At 33.7% G+C, this 23702-nt stretch overlaps 1 protein-coding gene across 1 annotated transcript; it reads left to right on the plus strand.

Annotated features, from left to right (window-relative positions):
* Positions 1-675: 675 nt before the first annotated feature.
* LOC141331380 (aminopeptidase N-like) lies at positions 676-22886 on the plus strand. The gene is made up of 22 exons (XM_073836422.1): positions 676-773; positions 4313-5039; positions 7117-7259; positions 10658-10797; positions 10894-11020; positions 11098-11252; positions 11331-11444; positions 13448-13591; positions 13770-13835; positions 13933-13998; positions 15609-15784; positions 15875-15951; positions 17158-17294; positions 17378-17433; positions 17882-18029; positions 18110-18201; positions 18290-18400; positions 19427-19594; positions 21268-21408; positions 21503-21584; positions 21700-21881; positions 22203-22886. The coding sequence occupies exons 2-21, from the start codon at positions 4450-4452 to the stop codon at positions 21850-21852; spliced, it is 2886 nt and encodes a 961-aa protein (XP_073692523.1). The 5' UTR covers positions 676-773; positions 4313-4449; the 3' UTR covers positions 21853-21881; positions 22203-22886.
* The last annotated feature ends 816 nt before the right edge of the window (positions 22887-23702 follow it).

A 23702-nucleotide genomic window follows, 5' to 3' on the forward strand; every position in this document is an offset into this window, starting at 1 on the left:
TTTTTCCCGGTCCAGCTGATTAGTACAGCCCAAAACATGACAATAATTGACCACTTTAACAGCAATAATCAGCAAAATATGCAAGTTTTGTTCAGTTCAGTGGCATTGTTTACATTACATTGTCAACATAAAAACACTCTACTGCGATACTTAAGGTTAGCGAATCAGCCTATAAAGTTTTAAACTGTAAAACTTAAATATTAAACTTTGTCCAAGTTGTTTTTCGAGTATTTGTGACCATTTTTGTTTCTTAAAAGAGAAAAAAATAAACAGTGGGAGACTTTAATATAATCAAATCATGTCGAAATCACCTTTCAAGATCAGAGCTGATGGCAGACTGATGATAAACAGTATAATGGCTGTATAATGAGTTTCAATTTTGCATGTTTGTGCAAAAAATACAAAATATAGCCACAGGACAAAAATCTAAATATCTCTTCATATCTTATTTGACTTTTGAAAACACCTTTGTAATATCCAGTGTGCCTCCATTAGAGGTTTCAAACTGTGCTCAGTTTGAGCTATCAAAACACACTTAGGATGATCATATTTTCCCCTTAAAACTCCTCGACAAAGATTTGGCAGAGAACTCTGTGTGTGTGGAAATGGGTTTGGGGTGTGTGTACATTTAAAGAGAAAACTTGAGCTTCGTTTCGCCCCTCCTCCCAAACGGGAAGGAGTGTGTGTGTGAGAGTGTGTGTGTTTGTTTTTCCCATCAGCCTCATCATCTACACCGACTCTCCCACTTCTGTGACTTTCCCTATGGATACCTGGTATGTACAGTGTTGCTCTCTTCAGTGTCAGTCGAGTGTGTGTGTGTGTGTGTGTGTGTGTGTGTGTGTGTGCATGTTTATTTGATTTGACTTTTACCTCACACACAAGAAGTAAGAAGTCTTTTCACGAAAGAAAAAGAACTGCTGCAAGATTCCTGCGCTTCTGCCCTGCTGCATGCATGGATTTTTTAGACAGAGTGATTTAGCATATGGTCAACGGATGTTTCTTCGGTTTGGACTGCAGTGTGGGTGTTTCATATTTTAGAGGGTAACAGAGAATTAGTTTATGTGTATTTACTTACCTCAAATAACTTCCAGGTGGAGATGGTTGTACGTAGTAGAACGAAAGGCTTAAGACTCGTCAGAGTGCGTAAGACACAAGCGTTTAAGCAAAGTGGTTTTACAGCTGAAAGGTGAGAGCAAAATAGTCATATCAATGATTGCATGAATTTGGATATGCAAAGCAATAATATGCAATAAAGGCTATGGCATTCATGTTAAGATTAGTTGAGACCAGCATGCATTTCCATACTAGTTTGCATGGCCACACTGTAAATATAATAAAGACTACAAGAAAATAGCTTTTCAGTCTACTTCAAGTACCTTTCAAATAGCATGAGCATTTTTAACTATGAGTAATGTAGGGTATTTCTTGTTTTTTAAGGCAAAGCTTATTGGTCTATTGATTATATTTTCATTGCCCCCGTATGTGACCATTGCAAAAACATCTGCATGTTGAACTTTCACATACATTTCCCACTTACAACGAGAAAATCTTCTTAGGAAAAGACTCACGTTATCCATTGGTCTAATTGAGAATGAATCAGCCGAACAAGGAAGGTATCCCATCCCATTCTTTCCTGCACCAATCAGAAGGTCGATCACAGGAGGGCATATTTTTGCCCTTGTTTCTGCTTACTAACACATAAACAGCTGTTAAAATATGTGTTACAATATGTGCATGTGATTGTTGATTGAACTCACATAAGAAGGTAACAGGAGAATGATAAATGAGGTCAGGCATCGAGAGGAAGCACCTGTGAGAAAGAGCACAACAGTAATTAGTGCTTTTGATTATGCCAGATGTGCATCATGTGACTTTTTGTTTTAACAAAGCTTAAATTAAGGTTAACAGAGTTCAATTTTTATTCCTCACCACAACCATCTTAGATTTAGTCTTAGTCTTAGTCATTTGGACTAAAATGCTTCTTAGTTTTAGTCAAATTTTAGTCACTTCTATATGTGATAGTTTTAGTCCAATTTTAGTCGACGAAAAGTCAAAAAGGTTTTAGTCTAGTTTTAGTCGACGAAATGTCAAAAAGGTTTTAGTCTAGTTTTAGTCAAAAAAAGGGAAAAAAGTAGTCTTTTAACAAATTAATGTAGGTCAGTAAGTATTTTGCTGTTGGGTAGTGTCACTTATAAGTTCTGAAAATAGCAGACCTATAGTTCAACACAATGTGAGCTTCCGGATCGACTATTTTCACCAATAATTACAATAATGAAGGAATGTTTTAGAACATAAAAGACAAACAAGGATGGAATGCTAAAACGGCTTGCCATACTAGTACAGCAAAGAGTATTTAATGCTAAAACGGCTTGCCATAGCGTCAGATACTTTTTAAGTTTTAATTGGCATGCACAATAAGCAGAAATGTCATGCATTTTAAACGTCTGACGGACCACCCACTAACATTTTCGTCTATTCTCGTCTCGTCAACGAAAACTCACACACGTCTCGTCATGTTTTAGTCATCAACGAGCCATTTTTATCTCGTCATCGTCTCGTTATCGTCATGAAAAAAAGTGGCGTCAACGAAATGATTTCGTCATCGTCATCGTTGACGAAAACAACACTGCCACAAAACAAAAGAGCATTTAGTCAGCAAACTGCTCAAACATCATGTTTATTCTGAGTTAAAATGAATATTAAATTAAATTAAATTAAATTTACTGAGCTCCAGAAAAATTATTATAAAACTACTGTAAAAGTTGTCCATATGGCTTGCAAACTATTCATTAGTTGTGGGTGAGTAAAATTTGTTTTGTGTTTCATATTTGAATGTTAGACAGCCAGTGTTGTTATTGTGAACTAAAACTACAACTAAAAGTAACAACTAATAATCTAGTACAAAAATTATATTTATATATGTACAGTATATGAGGTCAAAAGTGTACATACATCTTGCAGAATCTGCAAAATGTTAATTATTTTACTAAAGCAAGTTTTTATTTAGTACTGACCTGAATAAGATATTTCACATAAAAGATGTTTACATATAGTCCACAAGAAAAAATAATAGTTGAATTTATAAAAAAAGTTTACATACATTTGATTCTTAATACTGTGTTGTTATCTGAATGATCCACAGCTGTGTTGTTTTGTTTATTGATAGTTGTTCCTTGTTTGTCCTGAACAGTTAAAACTGCCTGCTGTTCTTCAGAAAAATCCTTCAGGTCCCACAAATTCTGTGGTTTTTCAGCATTTTTGTGTATTTGAACTCTTTCCAACAATGACTGTATGATTCTAAGATTCATCTTTTTACACTGAGGACAAGTGAGGGACTCATATGCAACTATTACAGAAGGTTCAAACACTCACTGATGCTTCAGAAGGAAAAAATACACATTAAGAGATGGGGGTGAAAACTTCTGAATCAGGGAAAATTTAACTTGTTTTGGGAAACATGTAATTATCTTCTGTAGGTTCTAAAGGGCAGCACTATGAAAAAATATGACATTTAGGCAAAACAAGACAAATTCTTTATTATGTTCAAAAGTTTTCACCCCCCTTAATGCCCCTGGAGCATCAGTGAGCGTTTGAACCTTCTGTAATAGTTGCATATGAGTCCCTCAGTTGTCCTCAGTGTGAAAAGATGGATCTCAAAATCATACATTCATTGTTGGAAAGGGTTCAAATACACAAAAAAGTATTGAAATTAAAAACCAAAGAGTTTGTGGGACCTGAAGGATTTTTATGAAGAACAGTGGGCAGTTTAACTGTTCAGGATAAACATGGGACTCAAGAACAACTATAACTAAACAAAAAAAATAAAATAAAATAAAAAACACACAGCCGTGGATCATTCAGGTAACAACACAGTATTAAGTATAAAGTGTATGTAAACTTTCGAACAGTCATTTTTATAAATTCAACTATTATTTTCTCTTGTGGACTATGTAAATGTCATTTGTGAAATAAAAAATAACATGCATTTGTATGATTCCTCTTATTTCGGTAAAATAATTAACATTTAGCAGATTCTACAAGGTGTATGACCTCAGCTGTGTGTATATACAGTATGTGTGTGTGTGTGTGTGTGTGTGTGTGTGTGTGTGTGTGTATACATGAAAAAAAAAAACTAAAATTTTTAACTAAAATTACATTTCCATTGTTTGGAAAAGAACAGCATGAATTTTCTTCAAAATATCTCCCTTTGTGTTCATAATAATATTCAAGTCATTCAATTTTTAAATAAGATTTTTAGATGATTTATTCCTTGAATCATCTTGAATATATAATGAAACATTGTTTCTTCTAGGCATTTACATCACCGAAGATGGAAACCATCTATTTGTTCTTGTTGAAGGCACTGTCATGCTAGCATCATCTCAACAACACAACAAAGTAGTAAAATAAAGGACACCACCAATTTCACAACTCAGACCGCAGTGAACAATGGGGAAAGGATATTACATCAGCAAACATCTGGCCACAGCAGCCATGGTGCTGGCTGCAATAGCCCTGGTGACCATCATTGCATTATCAGTGGTTTACAATAGAGAAAAGTCCAAAAACACAGCCAAATTCACTAATGCATCTATATTGCCAGTACCTCCCACCCCGAAGACTTCCAACGAACCCTGGGACAAATACAGACTGCCTGATACTCTTTCTCCTGAGTACTACAATGTGACTCTTTGGCCACGTTTGGCTAAGAACGCCAATGGGATGTATATTTTCACTGGGATCTCTGGGGTGATGTTTACTTGTGTGAAGAAAACAGACCTGATACTAATTCACTCTAACAAGCTGAACATGACTTTGTTTAATGGGCATCATGCAAAACTCACAGGTCTGAGCGGCGTAATGGCTCCGGCCATAAAGACAACCTGGTTTCAGGTGGAAACACATTACCTGGTGATCCAACTAGAGGGAAACCTGAAGCCTGGGAAGTCCTACTGGCTCTACACAGAGTTCACAGGAGAGCTTGCTGATGATCTAGAGGGTTTCTACAGGAGCGAATACATGGAAGATGGTGAAAAAAAGTGAGATGTTGTTTATCGAAGCAATAGAGCTTCCACAAAAAGAACATAAGCAGCTAAAAATGTCAGAATGTTATTTCATTAGACGCAAAATATCAAACAAAGTGGCATCTGCAAACAGATAAAACATCTGCTAGAGATTTCTCAGAACTAACTCTGAGACATTTCTGAGACATTTCTGCAATTACTTCTAAGCAACTGTTTTTAAGGATGTTTCTGAGAATGTATACTATGAAGTCAGTTCCTTTCACGATCCCTAGACGGTTCTAGCAGACAAACCACAGGTGTACTTTCCTTCATGTTCAGCAAACAGAAAATGTCATTATAACTCATATTTGCATTCATTCTGAATAGCATGTACACTACTTTTAAAAAGTTTAGGGGTAGTACCATTTTTTAAAATTAATATTTGTAGGATGCATTAAATCGACCAAAAGTCATAGCAAACATGCATAATGTTACAAAATTAATGTTATTAATGTTATTTCAAACACTCATCAAATAATCCTGAAAAAAATAATAATTAAGATTTGGACAAAAATACTAAGCACAAATGTTGTCAACATTGATAATTGTGACCCTGGGCCACAAAACCAGTCATAAGGGTAAATTTTATTTAGCTGAATAAATATTAAGCTGTCCATTGATGTATGGTTTGTTAGGATAGGACAATATTTGGCTGAGATACAACTATTTGAAAATCTGATATCTGAGGGTGCGAAAAATGTACTAAATATGTTCATGGAACATGATCTTTACTTAATATCCTAATGACGATAATATTGACCCATGAAATGCATTATTGGCTATATATATATATACATACACACACTGCCGTTTAAAATTTGGGTTCAGTAAGATTTTTAAGTCTTTTCTGCTTATCAAGGCTAAATTTATTTGATTAAAAATACAGAAAAAAATGTAATATTGTGAAATATTATTACAGTTTAAAATAATGGTTTTCTATTGTAATATACTCTAAAAATAGAATTTATTCCTGTGATGCAAAGCTGAATTTTCTGCAATATTACTCCAGTCTTAAGTGTCACATGATCCTTCAGAAATCATTCTAATATGCTGATTTATTATCAGTGTTGGAAACCGTTGTGCTGCTTAATATTTTTTTGTAACTTGTGCTACTTTTTCATGATTCTTTGGTGAATAAAATGTTAAAAGAACAGCATATATTTAAAATAGAAATCTTTTGTAACAATATACAACTGTTCAAAGTTGGGGGTCAGTTATTTATTTTTATTTTTTTCCTTTGTTGAAAGAAATTAATACTTTCATTCAGCAAAGATGTGTTTAATTGATTAAAAATGATAGTAATGAAATGTATTGAATATATATAATATTTGTTTATTTTTTGAATAAATGCTGTTCTTTTTACCTTTTTATTCATCAAAGAATCCTGAAAAAAGTGTCATAGGTTCCAAAAATTATTGATAATAAATCAGCATATTAGGATGATTTCTGAAGGATCATGTGACATTGAAGACTGGAGAAATTATGCTGAAAATTCAGCTTTGCATCACAGAAATAAATTCTATTTTAAAGTGTATTAAAATAGAAAACTGTTATTTTAAATTGCAATAGTATTTCATATTTCTGTATTTTGGATCAAATAAATGGAACTTTGATAATATAAATAAATATTAATATGTATAAAATAAAAATTATAATTTTGAGCAGCAAATTAGCAAGATCATGTGACACTAAAAATTCAGCTATTTGTCACAGGTAAAACACAGGTTTTACCATTTAAAAATTTAACAAACCTCTGTTTTTCTGAAATGTTTTGCTTAATAAGTGCACTATATTTCTAAAAAATAAATGCCACTTGGGTTGATGTTTTTATAAAGCAAACAAAACAAGACATGTGACGTATGTTACTAAAAATAATTTAATTTATGTTGTTCCGTTAAATCGTAAAAAAGATTATTTAAATTTAGAAATATTACATATCTCACTGACAAACAAAAAGTAATTAAATCTATTAATAAGTACAGCTGATATACAATGGTTTAAACATCAGTTTATGGTTTTGTGATTGAACAAAACATGTTCTTATGTTTTCCAGGATTATTGCCATTACTCAGATGCAGGCAACTTACGCTAGAAAAGCGTTCCCGTGTTTCGATGAACCTGGCATGAAAGCTGTGTTTCATATCACTCTCATCCATGACCTGGAGATGACAGCATTGTCAAACAGCCAAGAAATTAGTAAGAACAAACAATCAATCACTAAGCCTATAAAAGTTCCTCACTAATTACATTGTATTTGCGCTCAATGAAAGATTGAATGTATAATCTGTGTGTGCTACTCAATTGTTTTATTTACTTAATTTAAATGTTTAAGAAAATATAGATTATTAACTTCAAATTGGAATACATTAACTACAAAAAAAGCCTAAAATAACAATAAATGAAGAAAAAAAATTATCAAAATTACAACAAATTAAGAATAAATAACTATACTATAAACATTAAATGTTCCATGAAATGTTTTTTTTTTTTTTTACATTCTTCCTCTCAGACCACAAGAGTCTAATTGAGCCGTAACTGCTTCCTGAGCCAGTTTTTAGTATACTTAAAACTAAAAGAGTCAGCTTATATCTAGAAACTGCCTTGAAGTTCACATCTTGAATTTCAGTCTTTTTTTTTAACATACAAGCTTAAGTGAACTGGGTCTGTAAAGATCCAAAAATAAAACACCACAAAAATGTAATCAAAAAAGTCTATCCCTGTGTCCCAATGTTCATACTATCCATCCTAAATAGTATGTGAGATTACAATAAGTGTGTCCCAAAACATAGTATGCTGAAAAGAGTATGCCAAAAGTCCCCAGATGGTCTACTATTTCATGTCGATTTTTTAGGTGTGGATCCGTGCACACTCTAATGGCTAATGTTGCCCACAATCCATTGCGCTTTGGCAAAGGATTCGGTCCAGAACTACAAATGCGAATAAAATGCGTTACAAAACTACAAGCATGTGTTGCCAAGTCCGTGGTTTTCCCGCGGAATTGGGCTACTTTTATACTGTTGCCGCGGGTTTCATCTTCGTGGGTTGAAACGACCCCAATAACGTAATATTTATCCCCTGGAGAGCTAATTTGTATACCAAAAAACTTGTATTATACCCCCTGAAACGCAATTTTTACCGGGGGACCCCCCTCGAAACGCTTTTGGCCTACTTTTGGGCTAGTTTTAAGTAGTAATTGGGCGGGTTTTGTTGTGAAAACCAAAGCTTGCCTACTCCTCTACTATACACTCAAAAGTGTGTACTTCACCAAAAAAGTACATACTTTAAAGGCGTAGTATAAGTATGAACATTGGGGCACAGGGTATGTGACTTGTGCTCTGAAGCCACATATTAGCTTTGTATCATAGACTACAAAAATGGTGAATAGACAGAGAGCCACTGCAGAGAGGACGGTTTTCAGTAAATAAGGACTTCAATTTCAGTCAACTCAGTACAACAACAAAAAAGTACAGCTTCAGAACATTAAAAAAACAGAGCAGGATATTCAAAATAATCCCCATCTGTAAACCACGGAAGAAAGAGTCATGAGTTTAGAACAACATGAAAGTGATGACGACTAATGAATTATTCCCTTAAAGTGCAAAGTTTGCATATTCACTCACATGTCTTGTGTGCTTATTCGACAGCATCTGTCCTCCTGATGTTGGCATTTACTTCGGCTGTGTTTGTTTTCCCTCATCTGCCATTGGCTTCAAACCTAATCTTGACTATCTGAACATGAGCAAAAAACAGGCAAACTTTTGCCTCAAATCATGTTTTAGCTTGCAGGGCCAATTTCAAATCAAAACAGCGTTTGTGTATCCCATTAATCAAACCCTGTCAAGATTTTCGAAAATATCCTTCTTAAAAATGCTTTTCAACCGCAAAAAGGATTGCTCCGGACTGTAGGCCTGTGATAGACTCATGATTAACAATATGGATATATTAAAACTATTTAAAGGTCTATGTATTCAATAATTTGGCTGCCACAACACATCTAATGTAGTTTAATTATCTTGATACTCAGACAGTTCTAAAATTACAATTTATTTGATTAATTAACTGCTTAAATTACTGCTTAAACAGTTAAAGCAATGCCAATGTCATGGGTTCGATTCCCAGAGAATGCATGATAACTGATAAATGTACAACTTAAAGGCATAGTCCACCCAAAAATGAAAACTGTGTTATCTACTTGCTCTCTTGACCTTTAAAAAACTCTAGACATTTCTTTATTCTGCAGAACACAAAGAAATATAATGTTTGTTCCCAAAGAGGTTTGATTCCCGCTTAACTGCCATTGTATTTTTGTCCATATAATGAAAGTCAATGGGCACCAAAAATATTTGGTTACCAACATACTTCAAAATATCTTTTTTTGTGTTCCAAAAACTTTAGAACACTTTAACTCCCTATTGCAAATTTATATCTCAAAAAAAAGTCAAAATTGTGAAATATAAACTCAGAATAGCGAGAAAAAAGTCAGAATTAAAAGTTACAAATCACATTTCCAAGAAAAAAAAGTCAGAATTTCAGGAAAAAAGTCAGAATTGAGAGGAAAAAAAGTCAGAATTGCGAAATATAAAATTGGAATTGCACGAAAAAGTCAGAATTGTGAGATACAAATCGTATTGCCGAGAAAAAAAAGTCAGAATTGAGAGAAAAAAAGTCAGAATTGTGAAATATAAAATTGGAATTGCATATAAAAAGTCAGAATTGTGAGATCGCATTTCTGAGAAAAAAAAGTCAGAATTAGGAGAAAAAAAGTCAGAATTGCGAAATATAAAATTGGAATTGCAAGAAAAAAGTCAGAATTGTGAGATACAAATTGCATTTCCGAGAAAAAAAAAGTCAGAATTTCAAGAAAAATAGTTAGAATTGTGAAATATAAAATTAGAATTCCAAAAAACAGTCAGAATTGCAAGATACAAATCACATTTGCGAGAAAAAACTCAGAATTGCGAGATATAAATCCCATTTGCAGGAATAAAAAAACAGAATTGTGAGATACAAATCGCATTTGCGAGAAAAAACTCAGAATTGCGAGATATAAATCCCATTTGCAGGAATAAAAAAACAGAATTGTGAGATACAAATCGCATTTCCGAGAAAAAAAGTCAGAATTGCTGAGTTAATAAAACAGTCAGAATTGCAAAATATAAACTCAGAATTGCAAGAAAAAAAGTCAGAATTGTGAGATACAAATCGCATTTCCGAGAAAAAAAGTCAGAATTGTGAGATACAAATCGCATTTCCGAGAAAAAAAGTCAGAATTGTGAGATACAAATCGCATTTCCGAGAAAAAAAGTCAGAATTAGGAGAAAAAAAGTCAGAATTGCAAAATATAAACTCAGAACAGTGATAAAAAAGTAATTTTTATCTTGCAATTCTGACTTTATTTCTTGCAATTGCAAGTTTATATCTTACAGTTCTAAGAAAAAAGTCAGAACTGTGAGTTTTTATCTTGCAATTCTGACTTTATAACTTGCAATTGGGAGTTTATTTCTAACAGTTGTGACAAAAAGTCAGAATTGTGAGATAAGAACTCACAATTACCTTTCAAATTTGCTACATTTTTTCTTTTTTTTTCATCTTAGAGACAGAAAATGTCATCATCGATGGAACCACTGTTGCCAGAACGATATTTGGACCCACAAAGAGGATGTCAACGTATCTCGTCGCGTTTGTTGTCAGTGATTTTACGTTCATCAATTCTAAAGACAAGAAGGGAGTTTTGGTAGGACCTCCACACCAAATCATAAATCTAAATATTTTATAGACCTTTTATAGACATGACATTTATTTCAAAACTTGTTTGTTTGGCTTGTCAAAGGTCAGAATATGGGCAAGAAAAAAAGCCATTGAAAGCGGTCAAGGCAACTATGCGCTCAACATCACTCAGCCAATACTGGAGTTCTTTGAGAAATATTACAACACCAGCTATCCGCTTTCTAAGTCAGGTACGTCCAAATTTTTCAAGAAAGCCTTTAACCATCAAAGCACAGTAGAATAAACAGTTCTCCTCCTGTTTTCTTAGACCAGATTGCGCTGCCTGACTTCAACTCAGGAGCCATGGAAAACTGGGGTCTAGTCACTTACAGAGAGACGGCTCTTCTATATGATCCGCGGATGTCTGCCAATGCCAACAAGCAGAGGATTGTGACTGTTGTTTCTCACGAGCTGGCTCATATGGTACGTGTAGGCCCAGTAAAGGGGACTCTTGAGTACTTTTTGCTTCCCACAGTTTGCCATGTGATTTATGTCTTCCAGTGGTTTGGAAACCTTGTGACGCTGAAATGGTGGAACGATCTGTGGCTGAACGAGGGGTTTGCTTCATACGTGGAGTATCTGGGCGCTGATTATGCTGAGCCCACCTGGAATATGGTAAGAACATCATTCAGAGGATTTCTGTGAAATAGTCTGTATACTCATCAAGGTCCTTACATAGTTAAAAAAATGTGCTTATATTTAAAGTTGAAGTGTGTACATACTTTCTCTATTCCAATGTAAAGAACAGAAACAACTAAAAGTAACAATCTGTAGGCGCTTTCAAAACATCAGTCTGTTTGTTTAAGCAAAAGGGTCAAGGTTTGGCCGGTTAGAGTGGTTTTGATAGTCCTGCTGATGAATGCTGTAACTACACCACCCGGACCAAACAGTACCTTTTTCCCTTGAGGGTCATTCAGAAATAGCCATGTATTCTAAAAAAATATATAAAATGTCTGACAAAACAACATATAAAAAGTGCCTGTTTATTTTAACAAGCTCTTGGTGAACCTGAAACATAAATATAAGGTGTTTAGGAAACCTAGGGGAGAATTGTTGTTTTATTTAATGAATAAATTAATAAATGAATATGTATACAGGGGCAAAGCAGTTTTTGGTGATCCTGAAACATTTATTAAAAATGTATTTAGCTAGTTTTATTTAGTTAGAAGGCAAACAAGTTCTTATCATACTTGAAGCATATATGAAATATTATTTATATATTATATTGATATTATAATAATATATTATAACAATTTATTTATTTACATTTATTATATTATTATATTTATTATATATTATTATTTTTTGGCTAGGTTTTTAGGACACCTTTGGAATGAATGAACTAACTAACTAACTAACGAATAAATAAATAAATAAATAAAGGACAAATGAGTTCTTCTATTTATTTATTTATTTACCAATTTATTTAGAAGGCCAACAAGTTCTTAGAAAACTTGAAACATATATGAAATACTATTTTATATATTATAATATTATTATAATAGTATTATTATTATTTTTTTATTCAGCAAGGTTTTGGGGGGGAAACCTGAGGAATAAACAAACTGACAAACAAACGAATAAATCAACTGTGAACCTGAAATATTTATTTATTTATTTACTTACTTATTTAGAAGGAAAACAAGTTCTTAGTAAACTTGAAACATACAATAAATATTATTTAATATATTATATCAATATTATAATAATAGTAATATTGTTATTTATGTATTTATTTATTTGGCAAGGTTTTTTTAAACCTGGGGAATGCATGAATGAATGAATGAATGAAATGCCAAATGAGTTCTTGAGTTCATTCATTTAAAAATACTATTTATGTACCAATCTATTTATTTAAGGCAAACAAGTTCTTAGTAAAATTTGAAACATATATGAAATATTATTTTATATATTATATTAATATAATAATAATATTATTATTTATTTATTTATTTGGCAAGTTTATTTTGCAACCTGGGGAATAAATAAATAAATGGAGGAGTTCTTGGTGAACCTGAAAACCTACAAAATAATTTTTTTTAATTGTTTAATTATTTACTTTATTTAGAAGGCTTAGTCGTTCTTAGTCAATTTAACATATTGTTACAATATTAATAATAATATTTATTTATTTGGCAAGGCTTTTGGGAAACCTGGGGAATGAATGAATAAATGAATGAATGAATGAATTAAGGCGGTCTTTGTAAACCTGAAGCATTTATGAAAAATGTATTTATTAATTTATTTACTTACTTAATTACATGTTTAGAAGCAAACAAGTTCTTAACTTAAAACATTTATGAAATATTATTTTATATAATACTATCTAATATATATTTTTTTGTATTATTTATGTATTTATAAGGCAACAAGTTTTTGGTAAACCTGAAATTTTCATAAATGAATAAATAGGTAATTATTCATGTTTCGGAAACAAACTAACTTGGTAAACCTGGACACATTAATTATTTTTTCAGTTCCATCTACAGCTGCTAGTGGTGCAGAAGTTACACACTTCACCTTTCAGAGAGGATGATTGTTGCATGCTGTAGTGCAGCCAAATGTATAGAAGAGACACACATAACATGTACCTGCCAATCATCTCTATCCCTCACCAGAAAGACCAGATCATTCTGTACGACCTGCAAAGAGCGTTTGCTGTGGATAGCTTGACTTCCTCTCACCCCCTCTCTCGAAAAGAGGAAGAGGTCAACACACCCGCAGAAATCAGCGAAATGTTCAACACCATATCCTACAGCAAGGTACAAAAATCTACTGTTATCATGAGACCTAGCAATTTAGTACAGAACAACCACTTAGCAACATCCTGGCAACCATTCACAACAGTGGGATTCATTACAACATTAAAAACGTTTGTATCTTTATGTTGGGTTTCAGCTTGAGCACTGATAAGTGCACTTCATATGTTTGTCATTACAGGGAGCTGCAGTGCTTAAAATGCTCTCGGAATTCCTGACAGAGCCTGTGTTTGCCAAAGGACTTAGTGTAAGTCTTACTGTACTCTCATGTTTTTGAACAAGTTCAAGAGTTCATGCAACTTTCACATCGTATTTCATGGCCTTGTGTTGTTCTTCTCCCACAGAACTATCTGAAGCAGTTTGCTTTTGGAAGCTCAGTGCATTCAGATCTCTGGGATCATCTTCAAAAGGTGGGCTGTTTAACTGCTTGAGATTTATATATGGTAAGGCTAGGCAATTGGGAGTTATTAAGTCCGAATTGTCAGATATAAACTCACAGTTATAAGAAAATAGTATTTTTTTTCCTCAGAATTGGACTTTAATTCTGAGAAAAAGTCAGAATTGCAGGAAAAATTGCAAGATATAAACTCACAATTGTGAGAAAAAGGTCAGAATTGCAAGAAAAAAAGTCAGTCTATATGTTGCAACTGTGAGAAAAAAGTCAGAATTGCAAGAAAAAAGTCCGTTTATATCTCTCCATTCTGGTGTTTTTTCAGTTCTGAGAAAAATATCAGAATTGTGAGATATAATCTCGCAGTCATAAGAAAATATATTTTTTTTCCCTCAGAACTGTACTTTATGACTCGCAATCTCAATTTTGAGAAAAAGTCAGAATTGAAAAAGTCAGAAGAAAAATTTTGCAATTCTGATGTTTTTTTTCTTCTCAGTTGCAAGTTTATATTTTGAGTTTAAATTGCAGTTGTAAGAAAATAGTTTTATCCCTCAGAATTAGGCTTTATAACTCACAATTGTGAGTTTATACCTTAATTCATAGAAAAGGTCAGAATCGCGAGAAAAAAGTCTCGCAATTCTGTCTCAAAATAGTCCTTTTTCCCTCAGAATTGTGGTTTATATCTCGCAATTCTTAGATTTTTTTCCCACAATTGTGAGTTTATATCTCACAATTCTGAAAAAAGACAGAATTGTGAGATATAAAAATGAGCAGTTATAAGGAAATAGTCTATCTTCCCTCAGAATTGGACTTTATAACTTGCAATTGTGAGTTTATATCTCACAATTCTGAGGAAAAAAAAGTCAGAATAGGAAAAGAAAAAAGTCTGATTATATTTCGCAATTCTGAGAAAAAAGTCAGAATAGGAAGAAAAAGGTCTGTTTATATTTTGCAAATTCTGAGAAAAAAGTCAGAATAGAAAGAAGAAAGTCAGTTTATATCTCCCAATTCTGATGGTTTTTTTCTTGCAATTGTGAGTTTACATCTCAAAATTGTGAGAAAAAAAGTCATAATTGTGAGATATAAATTTGCAGTTGTAAAAAAAGAGTCAGAATTGCATATTATAAAGTTGTAATTGCGTGTTATCAAATCAGAATTTCAAAATATAAACTTGCAATTGTAAAAAAAGTATTTTTTCCCCCAGAACAGGACTTTATAACTCACAATTGTGAGAAAAATAAACATCAGAATTGCAAAAAGTTTGTATCTTGCAATTCTGACTTTATAACATTGTGATTTTATACCTCACAATTCTGAGAAAAAGCCAAAATTGTGACATATAAAGTCGTGCAGGAAAAAAAAACCGTCAGAATTGCAAGATAAATAATTGCAATGACCTTCTTTTATTTTTTGTTCAGTGGCAGAAACATTACTTTGTTTAAGACAAGCTTGTAGTATATGTGTGTTTGTACAATTCAATGCACCTTTTCCACTTTTAACAAGTGAGTTTGTTTTACATCTGCTTTGTTCTGGAAAAATTACAATTTTACAATTCTTGCCATGTTGCTCAGCCCTAATATATGGTGTAGAAATGCTGGAACTCAGTTTTAGTTTTCACATCTCAACCAGGCAGTAGATCAAACTCCAGGGGTGAAACTGCCGTATAGTGTTCACGAGATCATGAACCGCTGGATACTACAGATGGGTTTTCCAGTAGTCACCATTGACACTCAAACAGGAACCGTCAGCCAAAAGCACTTTCTTATGGAGCCAGAAGCAGTAGTGGACAGGAAATCTGAATTCAAGTATGTTGTCAAACATCATCATTGTAATATAACATTTGTAGATCCTCTGAAAACCCTTCTTATAAATCTAACTGCTGTGTTAAACCTCAGTTATGAATGGTTTGTGCCCATCAAATGGATGAAGCAAGGTCAGGCACAGGATCAGCTGTGGCTTCTACAGAAATCAGGTACATTAAACCTTATTAAATCACTTTATACTTTGCATCTACTGTACCTCAAGCCCTTGCAACAAGTTTTACAGACTCTCGCTCAGCCAATAAAATCACAGGTCACTCGGTTCTTGCAGTTTTAGGTCTCAGCACTCCAACGCAAGGGCATCCGGCCAATCTATAGTAGGCAAAGAGTCAAATCTTACTTGTTATTCTACAAGGGGCTGGAGATGTATGAAATTCTGGATTTGCTTTTGGACGACAAGAGAGCCAAGCTTACAAAACGATTTGGGCTCAAGAGAAAGCTTTGAGTGCATGCATTCGTATTTACATTTACTGAAGACCAACTGAAAAGTGTTTGACCATGTAAAACTCATTCTGGGTTGTTGCTTACCTACTGGCCCAAATTTCAGTTTTGTTTTTGCACTTCCAGTACTGTAATTTTATGTCAAAATTTAGCATTGCATCACAGGAATAAATTACGTTTTGAAATATATTACAGTAGAAATCTGTTATTTTAAATTGAAATAACATTTCACGATTTTACAGATTTTAACTGTATTTTTGATCAAATAAACGCAGCCTTGGTGAGCAGAATAGACTGCTTTCAAAAACATTAAAAATCTTACCAACCCCAAGCTTTTGAAAGGTAAAACCTGAACAACTTTAGCCCTGGAAATATGAACACGAGCGAATATAAATAACACTTGCATATCAACCACAAAAGAGCTCAAATCATCCCTATTAAAAACAAACACGACTTTAAAACTAAGGATGCAACAATACCATTTTTCAGATTCAATCTTACCATTACTAAAGCAGTTTTCATCCCACTGCTAGTAATGACACACTTACAGAAGAAGCTCTGTGTCCTACAGTCAGAAACCCAATTGCAGAGTCAATGCAAATTCAGAAAAGTGCCCCTTTATACTACTGTTTGAGAGAAATTCATACTTTTGTTCAGCAAGGATGCATTAAATTGATGAAAAATGACAGTAAAGACATTTATAATGCTACAAAAGATTTCTGTTTTAAATGAATGCTGCTCTTTTGAACTTTCTATTCATCAAAGAATTTGAAAATAAAACGTTTCTTAAGCAGCAAACAGCATTTTAGAAAGATTTCTGAAGGATCATGTGACACTGAAGATTGGAGTAATTTGAAATGTTTTCTCCCTGCATGAAGATACTGTATAAAATATGACCTTATTTTATCTGCTCCAAGCTATACATAAACCCATGAAAGTCACAAGCACAAATGAATGGGTGCTGGCCAACCTCCATGTGTCGGGATATTTCAGAGTGAACTACGATCTTGGGAACTGGGAGCGACTTCTCCACCAACTGGAGTCAGATCACCAGGTCCTGCATAAAAATTATGAGAAAGAACAGTCACAAAAGTGCCAAAAAACATATAAACTATTTTTTATGTTTTCTTTATATAGGTTATACCTGTGGTCAACAGAGCTCAGATTATGGATGATGCATTCAATCTGGCAAGGTGAGTTATTGCAAATTGCATTAAATGAATCAAAAGTGACTGTAAAGACATTAATATACCAGTGAGAGACAGCAGTGCACTAATATGCTGGTAATGTGCAAAATAACAACAGAAGAAGAAATGGAACGTTTTTGAGGTGGGGTAATTCTTAATAGGTTGTTTACTCATTTCCTTCATGTCTGTGGTTATCTTTCTTTCATCTTGAATGTTGAACTTTCAACACAACTGAAATATTTGTGAAAACATCACATAAGCTGACTTCATAAATTGATGTTGATTTAAAAAACATTTTTTACTTACCATTAGATTAGTGTTCCCTTTGGTTGGGCAAATCTATCCATATCTATCCAGTAATTAAAAACAATTTAGCACGTCATCAAAATTCACTGGTAAAAAACCTGAATGACTGTATTTCATATAAAACTCTCATTTTTGTTTATTCTTCCAGAGCATCCATTATAAACATAACACTCGCCTTGAGAACAACTAAGTATCTTCTGAAGGAGCGGGAATTCATTCCATGGGAGGCAGGGCTTCGAAATCTTAACTATTTTTTCCAGTTGTTTGATCGCAGTGAAGTTTACGGTGCCATGCAGGTTGGTTAAATCTCATTATTATAGTCAAAGCTGCAGTAAAACAGACAGATTACAGGGGCTGCTGTTTGTATTTCTTTCAGACGTATTTTAAGAAACAAGTCAAACCTCTGTTTGAGTATTTTGGGACTATCAGCTCAAACTGGACAAGAGTTCCGACTGGCCACACTGATCAGTAAGGACAAATCTTTCATATGTCACACATTTCCCAGAATGTATATTAGGTAAAGTTATGTTTAATAAAAAGCTGATTTTATCCTCAGGTTCACACAGATTATTGCACTGTCTCTAGCCTGCAGTACAGGTGTGGAGGGATGCAGAGAACTAACCAGAGGCTGGTTCAAGAAATGGATGCAGAATCCTAATAACAATGCGTGAGTGCAAACTTCAAATGAAATTGAGCAATTTCCTATATGGATGATTGTGTAGCGTGTCTTAAGCAATTTCGAGATTAGTAACTTATCCCACCAGTTCCTTTGAAATGTCAAGTTCTTCAAAATGTTGCATTGTACAATATGTGATGTGTTTTTTTGAGAAGTTTCAAGTGCATTTAATATCAGTGGAGGAAACTTATTTTTACACAGTAAACAAATTATTTAAATACTACCTGATTTTTTAAAGAAAAGTTTAAAATTCTTTAATCCAGAGTGTGCTGAGAATCATTTTGTGTACAGTTAGTTAAACTTAGGTCTTAAAGCCAAACACTACTGACAACTGATGTTACTTCCATAATGTGATGCTGAATTTTAGAGTGGTGAGTGTAAAATGAGAGTGTTATATAGCAGAATGGAGGCAGGTGACTGGAAGAGAGGGGTTGAAAAATGCAATTTGTAACATAATCATTACATTTTGATAAAAGATAATAAATGCAAACATATTTTAATGCAGTGCACCAATATTGTGCACAATAAGACCAGAAACAGCTTTGATATTGTAACACACCTCTCTGATGCAAAATTAAAATATAAAAAAAAAAACATGCATATTGCACATTGCATGTACACTACAGTTCAAAAGTAAATTTTAAAGTTTAAAAAGAAATGTTTACATTTCTTCAGCAGCGATTTATTTAACTGATGAAAAGTGACAGTAAACACATTTCCAAATAGATTTCTATTTCAAATAAATGCTGTTCTGTCAAACATTCTATTCATCTAAAGATTCTGAAAAAATGTATCACAGTTTAAAAAATAAATAAATAAGAATCACAACTGTTTTCAACATTTATAATACAAAGAAATGTTTGTGTTTCGTGTAACATTGAAGACTGGAGAAATTATGCTGAAAATTCTGCTTTTTCAAAACAACTAGTACCAATATTTTACACTTTTTGGTGCTCAAGAAACATTTTCTGTATTTTTTGATGAAATAAATAAATAATGAGAATAAATTCCGTACAGGATTCATCCTAACCTGAGGTCAACGGTGTACTGTGACGCCATCGCTGCAGGCGGTGCAGATGAATGGAACTTTGGCTGGCAGATGTTCCAGAAGGCCACAGTCGCAGTTGAAGCTGTCAAACTGAGATCGGCTCTGGCCTGCACCAAAGTGCCCTGGTTACTCAACAGGTAGCTTTGGAAAAGCATATTAAGGGTCAAAGACGAAACTTTTCAAAGACAAAGACATTTTTGGGGGTGATCTATGTAATAAACCTAAACAGTACTTACATTGTCACATCATGTTCTGATATTTTTATGCATCCCATCTTTATATCACTGTATATCATTTCAATTTTCTAACTTTTTGAGATTTCAGCCTTTTAATTGTACCTTTTTAAGAGAGTCACTTTTTTAAGCCCCACAAAACAAATATCAATTAGAAATATAGCTGTAAGCAGCGATTAGCGGGGTTCAAGCGCTTTAAGACATTTAAGCACACACGAAAAAAGACATTACATATTATTTCTCAAGCCTGTAACAAACTAAATCAATTATATAAAAAAGCTTTTTTGGAAAATCCTGGTGATTTACCATAGAAATATGTTTTTTAACGTTTATGACAGTTATAGTGCCAGCAGTGGTCCGATTTTCCTACAACGTTGCATGATGGTTTAGAATTTTGATTTAATCAATTTGATTAACAGCAATGGTTTTAAAGGCAAAGTTGTTCAGAATAAGGAGGTCTATCATATGATACAAATATCGTGCGTATGTGAGAAAAACAGCACAATATACAATCGTTTACACCCTTGAAAAATGTGATATTACCACCCAGTGGCCGATTTCTTTCAAATTTGTCACAGACCTTTAGGGCCATGAGTCAACGGGTCCACTGAGTTTCGTTCCAATCCATCTGCCTATGGTGGCCATGTTTTTTGAGGTATGCAAACGTCTTTATAGCCACTTGTGGCACTTTGGACCAAGATAGTGCATACCGTTTTTCATGTTGATAGGACAACCGCTTGCGTAGTTATGGCCATTTTTTTCCCTCTTATAGCGACACCAAGTGGCTAAGCTCTGCGACTTCTTTCACATGACCTCAGATTTAGCTCTTACAAACGCGTTGTGAGTTTGGCAAAGATATCTCATTCTGTTCAAAAGTTATTGCCATTTAAGTGAAGGCAGACCTGCCTCTTTCAAACGTTTTGGCTTTCCTTTGCAATAGAGAGTTGAAAGTTCCACTTTTTTGATAATTACTGAGCGTCACTCTCCAGAGAATATTTCTGCCCTGGTTTGGTTCCAATCAGGCGAAAAAACTATAGGACTAGTTTGCAAAAGTAGGTCTTTCAAAAAATGCTTAATACCACAAACTTGGCAAAAGATGAATCTGACATATGTTTTGTCCACTGTGAGCCAAGGAATCCAATGACATAAGACACATGAGTCTGCAACGAACGGTTTAGGAGTTATTAGCAATTTCAGACTTTTATTCGCTGTAGCGCCCCCGTCAGGCCAATTGGGGTGAGTCTTGGTGACGTTGTAGACAGTGTGAGTACTACCATCCCTCCAAGTTTCAAGTCTCTACGACTTACAGTTTAGTCTACCCAATCAGTTTTATGTTGAGATTGCTGATCCTTGGCTATTCTAACAATAACAATAGGTTTTTAGCGCTATGTGCTTGAACCCCTAATTATATTAATATTACAATATCAGTTAGAAGCAAGTTTATTATAGAAATTGTGTTCAAGTCATCGCCTGTCTGAATTGCATTTCTAAAGTATTTTTTTAACACTTTGCATACATGCATTGTAATACTCTATGATCTGTGAAGTATAACTTGTAAATTGTTTTGTTTTATTGAGGTATCTGGAATATACTATGAACCCAGAAAAGATACGCAAACAGGATGCCACTTCAACCATTGGGTTCATTGCCAGTAATATTATTGGCCAACCTTTGGCATGGGACTTTGTCCGTGCAAACTGGGACTATTTCTTCAAAGTGTAAGTATGCCAAATCCCTAACACACACAAGCACAAAGACAGAGAATGAGAAAAATATGTCAAAAGTACACACACTTTTGCTATTTCTCAACAGGTATGGCACTGGATCATTCACTTTCTCCAGATTAATTAGTGACATCACCTATAGATTCTGCACACCATTTGAACTCAGTCAGGTACCTTTGACCTTTCAATGGCACACGGCACAGCTAAAAACTACTGCATGTACCTGTGAGAGGCTTATAAGACATTACCTGACTTAAGTGTTAAATCCTTGCTGTCTTTGTTCAGTTGAAACGCTTCCAAAAGGATAACGCTGAGACCGGATTCGGCTCAGGAACTCAAGCGCTGCAGCAGGCCATTGAGAAGACAACAGGCAAGATTAAATGGCTGGCGGAAAACAAGCAGCCAGTTCTGCAGTGGTTCCTCTCAGAATCAGCATAAAACTCACATCTGTTAGCTGTGAGATCAAAGTAAGTTCAAGTATTACTTCAGTAGTGGATGCACTTAAGTTCAAAAACTCACTTACTTGTCCTCTTGTCGTCCAAACCTTTTATTCTGAGACAACTAACACTAAACAAAAAAACATAGCTGTGGATCATTCAGGTAACAACACAGTATTACGAATCAAGTGTATGTACACTTTTGAACATTCGAAAACATTCGAAAATCTTACTGACACCCAAACCTATGGAAGTGAATATGCCAGAATTTTCATTTTTGGGTAAACTATTCCTGTTAATCTTCGTGTGTGTGTGTGTGTGTGTGTGTGTGTGTGTGTGTGTGTATTGCAGGACCAGCTCTAGCCTCACATGAATTCATCATCCTGTAACCTGATGTAATTTAAATGAATGGGTGCTAACAGGAGTTTGGCAGGTTGTTTTTACCCAAGCATTCATATCACAAGGACAGCCCTCCTGGAGTAACCTGAGAAATGCCTTTCTCAAGAACACAAGAGCGCTCCAATATTTAACCACTAGATCACATCACTCAGATACCAATGAGGAGGAATTTACATTAAAGACTATAAAAAATACACTGACAATGGATCCCTCAGTATTAAAAAAAAAGCAGGGAACCTGTTTCAGGATTTGTGTATAATAAACGTTTCTAAGTGTTTGGACTTCCTATAGACTTCCATATGATCCAAGCTTGGGAAATCTGTTTATTTTTTTACTTAAGTAGCATCTTTGCAAACACCCTGACGACACAAACAACCTTATAGCAATGCACACTCATAAACAATTGTGTATAAGCAACCATATGAGCCACTCATATTTTCTTAATAAAATGTAAAAATCTGTTTATCTTTTTTATTGTTAACTTGCTATTATTGACCGGATTCTGCATTTTTGATAATATGCTGTCATTAAAAAGTATAAACATACAGTACCGTTCAAAAGTTTGAGGTCAGTAAATTGTTTTTGTAATAGTGATCTGAACTTTCTATTTAATAAAGAACCCTGAAAAACAAAGAATCATGTTTTCCACAAAAATATTATGCAACATGATTGTTTTCAATATTAATAAGACTACGAAATGTCCTGAGCTGCTACAAATTCAGCTTTCTGTGACAGGAATAAATTAGTTTTAAAATATATTAAAATAGAAAACAGCTATTTTAAATTGTAATAATATTTCACAATATTACTGTATTTTTGATCAAATAAATACTGCAAAAAAGGCTTTTCTTAGTTAGATTTTTTGTCTTGTTTCCAGCCAAAATATCTAAAAATTCTTAAATCAAGAAGGATTTTCTAGACGAGTACAAATTATTTTTGAGTTTTTGCTTTGAACGAGCAAAATAATCTGCCAATGGGGTAAGAAAAAAAACTACTTTTTACTGACCACAAACGTTGAAACGGTAGTGGCACACTGCAAAAAATGCTTTTCTTACTTAGATTTTTTGTCTTGTTTACAGCCAAAATATCTAAAAATTCTTAAATCAAGAAGGATTTTCTGGACGAGTAATAATTATTTTCTTGTTTTCAGAAAAAACAAGCCAAAATTAAGTTATTTTTTCTTAGAACAAGCAAAATAATCTGCCAATGGGGCAAGAAAAAAAATCTTATTTCAAACAGAAAACAAGATTATTTTTCTTACCCCGTTGGCAGATTATTTTGCTTGTTTCAAGCAAAAACACACTTAATTTTGACTGTTTTTTTTTTTTTTTTTCTGAAAATAAGACATTAATTTTTACTTGTCTATAAAATCCTTCTTGATTTAAGAATTTTTAGATATTTTGGCTGGAAACAAGACAAAAAATCTTAGTAAGAAAAGCATTTTTTGCAGTG

Source organism: Garra rufa, chromosome 3 (genome assembly GCF_049309525.1).
Source record: "Garra rufa chromosome 3, GarRuf1.0, whole genome shotgun sequence".
NCBI classification, from domain to species: domain Eukaryota; kingdom Metazoa; phylum Chordata; class Actinopteri; order Cypriniformes; family Cyprinidae; genus Garra; species Garra rufa.